General features: G+C 39.1%; 1 protein-coding gene across 1 annotated transcript; it reads left to right on the top strand.

Annotated features, from left to right (window-relative positions):
* Nucleotides 1-926: 926 nt before the first annotated feature.
* Npvf (neuropeptide VF precursor) lies at nt 927-2926 on the top strand. The gene is made up of 2 exons (XM_004652646.2): nt 927-1064; nt 2516-2926. Exons 1-2 carry the CDS (start codon nt 927-929, stop codon nt 2924-2926), a joined length of 549 nt encoding a protein of 182 aa, XP_004652703.2.
* Nucleotides 2927-6152: the final 3226 nt, after the last annotated feature.

Genomic DNA, 6152 nt, shown 5'->3' with positions numbered 1-6152 from the left:
AAATTCTCCTTGAATGCCATGTTGTCAGTATGCCTGTGGCAGAGTGAGATTACTGAAATAATATGAGCCCTGGGAGCAACAAATTAGCATGTGTGTGACTTATCCAGGCGCTGGTAGATTTCTTAACTTAAGGACTTCGAGCAGAAAGGTAGGATGTATCATCTTTATAGAAATAAAATCCTGGTGATTTATGCAGATTTGCCAAATAAAACCCACAGGACAAATAACGGCGGGCCTTGACTGCCTCCTGCTTCTCCAGAGATGCCAGGTTTTCAAAATGTCTATGGACTCCCCACTCCCCTGCTCATCCTTCCTGCTCCAGCTGGCATTTACTCGTGCAGCTTTTGAAACAGCCAAACAGCATTTAACAAAAACAAATTAATAATAATTCATTAATCCATGACATTTTATTGAGGTTATTTTGTGACTTATCATTCTTTTCACATTCTTAATTTTGCTTGACATTTTGAAAATACTATGCCTGTTTTGTCTGAATTTTTAAAAATATAACTCACATGTACTGAATGTTTCCCCCACCACCCTTCCATCAAAAACTGACGCAAACACCAAAAACAAAATATTTCTTGTTTAAGCAGAGAAATAAAGCATCCTGTTGGTTTGGAATCTTAATGACTATTGCCCCAATCTTATCTAATTAGGAGAGCTTTCATAATAAGGAAAATTATTTTGAAAGTTAATGAATCTACAAGCACAAACACTGCTGTTTCCCAGAATGAATTAACACATTCCTTACACACATATTTAGTTACATGCTCTAATTAATTAACATTAGTCCTTAAATGTGTGGATAGATTTCACTGTTACCAGAAACTTTCTTTTGTTTCCAGATGGTATAAAACCACCACAATTTCCCTTCTTGTAGACACTGGGCTGCACATCGTAACTTAATTTTGAATTTGGACAAAATGGAAATTATTTCATCAAAACGATTCATCTTGTTGACTTTAGCCACTTCAAGCTTGTTAACATTAAATGCTTTTTGTGCAGATAAATTAATGATACCCAATCTTCACAGCAAAGAAAATTATGACAAATATGTGCAGGTAAGTTTTAAATCTATCTAATATGACTAACTCACTATGCACATGCATACAGAATATCTTCCCTGAGTCCAATTCTTTTATAATATAAATATAAGTTATATGAATGTAAAATATAAATATGTTAGTTTGTGCCATGTTTTACCTATGGTTTGGGTTTGGTCAAAGTTCAGGCTGGCTATGATAGCACATGATGTGATGATGTAACTTTGTATAACTTAGCACAGCAGCCAACAGCCTGGTCTCTCTAATGATAAGTGGACTGTAAGACACTTAATAGGATACTTGCAAGCATAAGGTGCATTCATACATTATCAATGGTATCAGAGGGGAATGTTTATAATAACCAGTTGTAGAAATAAGAACTGGATACATTTAAACTGGACATTTGAATTGTCTTAGATATATGTGAACAAATCCAACACTTATATCTTCCTGGCAATCACAAGCTGGTTGTGTGTTTTTGGTTTTTTTTTTCAAGGTAGGGCCTCACTCTGGTCCAGGCTGACCTGGAATTAACTATGTAGTCTCAGGGTGGCCTCGAACTCATGGCGATCCTCCTACTTCTGCCTCCCAAATGCTGAGATTAAAGGTGTGCACCACCACACCCGGCCGGTTGTGGTATTTTTAAACCTTAGTAAAATGTTTATCCCTAGAGAGTGGTACTGCAAGGTATTTGTACTCTCTCCTCTAGATGGTTAGATTAAAAGTTTCTAGTTGGTACATACTACTCATTTTACTCAATCATTTGAAAATTCACATATGGACAAACTCTCAGGGTAGACACAAATCTAATTAAATATTCACTCACTGTATTTTAAGAGGCTTCCATAAAGTTGGTATGCTTGAAGTATAGTAAACTCATCAAACAATTAGGTTTCTTAACTAAAAATGTAGTTTACATTCTTATTAAAATACAACTGGTTTCTTGGAGCATAGTTTTAGGGTATAAAGGACTAAAACCTAAATTCAATAGGGTTACCCACAGCCATAGTTCACCTGTTTTCAGGTATCACTTGGCTTTAAGGTGGGAGGGAACACAAAATATGGAAAGGGAATGGAAGTGTTCTTTAAAATTATAATGTAACAATATATAGAATATTTAATAAACAATATGAATCAAAAAACTTAAAAGAGAACAACTACAATAAAATGAACTTTTGCCTCATTTCAATACTTCATTATATTCCTGCTGCTTGAACATATTGCTGCACTCACTGTATATATTTCATTAATATTTTATAGTTGTCTTATAATAGTCAAGGGACAAAGAAACTAGATTGCTCTAAGAAGCTTAATACAAATTATTTATTAAAATTTCCTCATATAAGAACATACTTTGTTTATCGCTCTAACAATTCTGCAGATTAAAGTTTGGATTTAAGCTAATTTAGGGCTTAAATCTATGGCTTGTAACAATAATAAATTATTTTAATTGTCATTTCTAATTATAGCCTAGAGGAATCCCAAAAGGGGAAAAGGAAAGAAGTATCAATTTTCAAGAACTAAAAGATTGGAGACCAAAAAATGTCATTAAAATGAGTGCGGCCACAGTAAACAAAATGCCACACTCAGCAGCCAACTTGCCACTGAGATTTGGAAGGACCACGAGAGAAGAAAAATGCCCTGCGACAGCGGCCAACCTGCCTCTGAGATGTGGGAGACATGTGGAGGCATGCATCTTGAGCCCCATTCCTAACCTGCCCCAAAGGTTTGGGAGAATGACATCAGCCAAGAGTGTCACTAGGACACTGAGCAATCTCCTTCAACGGTCCACACATTCCCTGGCTGCCTGCAATGTGCTCTATTCCAGGACCTGCCAGCGCCAAGATGCACAGAATCCTGATGGGAAGTGGCCAAGGTAAGTGCTTGTAAAGCCCATCAGCAAGCATGTGCAGCCACAGGGCTGGTCCAGAAACTCAAAGGACCACATCATGTCCAAGCAGACATCTAAGAAAGAAAGCTCCTTAGAAGGAGAAAAGCAGCAACCCAGGCAAATAGCGCTGAATTCAGAACTACACAAGGCCAAGCACAATAAGTAGATATAAGGAGATGGGTTCCCTAAGCCACACATGAGCATCCGTCTCATTACTCTGTAAGCCACACAGTAACTCCATGCAATGATAAGATTGGGAATTTAAGCCTATGGCATATTGTTCACTATAATATAAAAGTCTCACATGAGGAAATTGTTCCCATATCCAAAGAACACTACCATCTCAACCCAGTCCTCAAATACATAAGGTTGTTTTCACCAACGACTTTTCTGGGGGGAGGGGATAGTGGTACTGGGGATTGAACCCAATCTGTCCCTCAGCTTCCTCCTCAGTTTTCCTCCCCAACTCCTAATAAAAGTTTTATCTTGTTTCCTGGATCTTATTTCATAAATAAATCCTACTATAATTATGTTTTAATTAAAAGTATTTATAATCTACTATGCATAAATCAGAGTGTAAGACACTAGAAAGAGTGAAAAAGTGTTATAACAGAGACTATATGTTAAGAAAACATATTTGATATAAAGTAAAATGTAACACTTTAGTTCGAACTTGGAGAAAGGAGAGCTACAGGCTATGTTACCTTAAACATTCTATGAGCAAGGGCCTGGTGGCACTCATGTAACATTTAGGTGTAGGATCGATTGCCTTTATTAGAACTCCATTTCTATAAATCCCATAATTTTTCTTTGGGGCCACACTTTCACCGTGTAAACCCGTGTCTGTCCCATAGTAAGCCCTCAGCATTTGCTAGGCTGCATGAATAAGAAAGCACTGGTAACATCCTTCTGGGGATGGTCCTGTCAAAAGAATCCAGGGTTGCTTTGTGAGTCATCCTTGAAAAGACAGTTCTGTTTTGAAGGTGGGAGGGGGGCAAAAGGAAGAGAGTGGCCGTGGGCACTAAGGCGAGGCGAGCTGGGGTTCCTGTAGACAAGAGCCGAGAGTCTTGAAGACGCTGGGACCAAGGCAAGATGGGTCATGGAAGAGCAGGGTGCTGACACACAGGAGCCAGACACGGATGGAGCCTCATTCATAAGGTGATGGAGAACCACTTCCAGCTCTCTACTGAGGTCCTGGGATATTATACAGTGATAGACTTGGGCAATGAGCCAGGTGCCGGGCATGAGGGGGGAACAAGTCAATGGTAAGATCTGAGCCTGTTGTGCCCTTTAGAAATTCAACCTCTATCCATATCTCACTGATTTCAAGTGCAATACAATTCAGTGGAAGTGTAATCATGCAATTAGCTGGGTGAGGAGTATTTTTATACACTTGTGCACATCATTGCTCTGATGCATAAGAACATTCTTATCTGCTTACATTTCAGGAAATATGAAATCAAAGAAATAAATGATACAGAAGGGAAGAAAACAAGAAAAATAAGGAATCTGGAACCTGTCCCAGAAGATGGCATGAAGCTGTGGCCTGACATGAAGAAGTAGCTGTGGTGAGGACAAGCAGAGAAGCTGAGGAGGTCTCCTTTGATGGGTCATTGTCATTGGTGCCAGTTTTTCCTTGTTTGTGCAGGTTATGTTGAAAGTTATTTAAAATTGTAAAGAATGTTTGTAATGTAAAGTTGAAATGATTTTATCTGAATAAAAACTGCATTGTAAATATTTAAGAAGTCTCTGACTAGTGAGAGATGAAGAGAAAGAACAAAGTTACACAATTATCCTAAGTAAAAATCATGTGCACATTTACGCTTAGCAAAAACTTAAAATAAAAATAACCTGACAAGCCAGGCCTGGAGGTGAACGCCTTTAATCCCAGCACTCAGGAGGCAGAGGTAGGAGGATCACAGTGGGAGTTCAAGGCCACCCTGAGACTCCATAGTGAATTCAAGGTCAGCCTGGGCTAGAGTTACGACTCTACCTTGAAAAACTAAAAGTAGTACTAATAATAATAATGATGACAACAACCTGACAAGCCAAGAATAGTGGTGCATGCCTTTAATCCCAGGACTCAGGAATCAAAGGGAGGAGGATCTCCATGAGGTCAAGGCTACCCTGAGACAACAAAGTGAATTCCAGATCAGGCTGGACTAGAGTGAGATCCTATCTTGAAAAACCAAAACAATAAATAAATGACCTGAGAGATGTTATTATGAAAATTATTTTAAAAATTAACAAAATGACAAGCAAGTAAACAAAAATAACAAATCACTTATGAGCATGCCAGTAGACAACTGCTCGTCCATTTCACTGTTGGTGAATCTGTGCTGGATTGAAATATAAAGGCTGACCTCTAAAATAAAGAAAAGAAAACCTGACATCTCTCTGCATAATATTACAAGATAAAGGAAACATATGTTCATGATCTAAAGGGGATAACTGTAAGTTATTATTTTAATGTCTCTCGCATCTCTACCAGAAATTGGCCTCTGGTGTGTTTCTCTGCTCCCCATTTGACATTGAATATTTTGATTTGCTAAAAATAATAATAATAATACGCACCACTTTTCAACTAACAGTTTAGAAATTCAGTAGACCACAACAGATATGCATAGAGATTCAACTTTAGTCCTAAGAATATAAAGTCCTTCATTGGGCATAGCTGGTTAACATATGCCACAGCTTTGACTCCACAGGAGGCTCACAGGAAATGGTTTTATTTTTCTCCCATCTTGCCCCAGCTGGGTCATGTGAATTTCCCACTCATGCTGGGTAGAGGTCCCTTAATGACACCCTAGCCAGATTCCATAACTTCCTCAGTTACTTCTTGATATTAAAAAACTCAGTCAAGTCTGGTTGAAGACACCAGCCTCATACAGAAGGGAAACTTCCCTCCCACAGCACTGGCTGGGCTGGAGGCCGGAGGACAGGAGATGGGAGACAAGTTCTGCCTTTTCTCTGTGCCTCCCCCTCCTCCCCACAGAGGTGGGCTTGGGGGAGGGAAAGAGGTCTCCTCTCCTATCTTCTGCAGGATGGGTATGCAAAGGAGGGATAGAGAGACAAGGGCAAGGGTAACTGCTTCCTATATAAAATTGCTACTTCTACCAGTGAGTTAAGCAAGAAGATGTGCAGGGGTTTTGACACTATCCAGGTCATTGACGTGAGGGAGGGAGGGATAGACACTACCTGATCTCCTCCCACTA

Source organism: Jaculus jaculus, chromosome 16 (assembly GCF_020740685.1).
Source record: "Jaculus jaculus isolate mJacJac1 chromosome 16, mJacJac1.mat.Y.cur, whole genome shotgun sequence".
NCBI classification, from domain to species: domain Eukaryota; kingdom Metazoa; phylum Chordata; class Mammalia; order Rodentia; family Dipodidae; genus Jaculus; species Jaculus jaculus.
The sequence above is the reverse complement of the archived record's forward strand: the minus strand, read 5'-3'. Positions and strand labels throughout refer to the sequence as shown.

Coding starts and splice junctions, on each gene's coding strand:
- Npvf (XM_004652646.2), top strand. CDS start 927: ATGGAAATTATTTCATCAAAACGATTCATCTTGTTGACTTTAGCCACT. Junction 1,065..2,515: donor ATTATGACAAATATGTGCAG/GTAAGTTTTAAA, acceptor TTCTAATTATAG/CCTAGAGGAATCCCAAAAGG.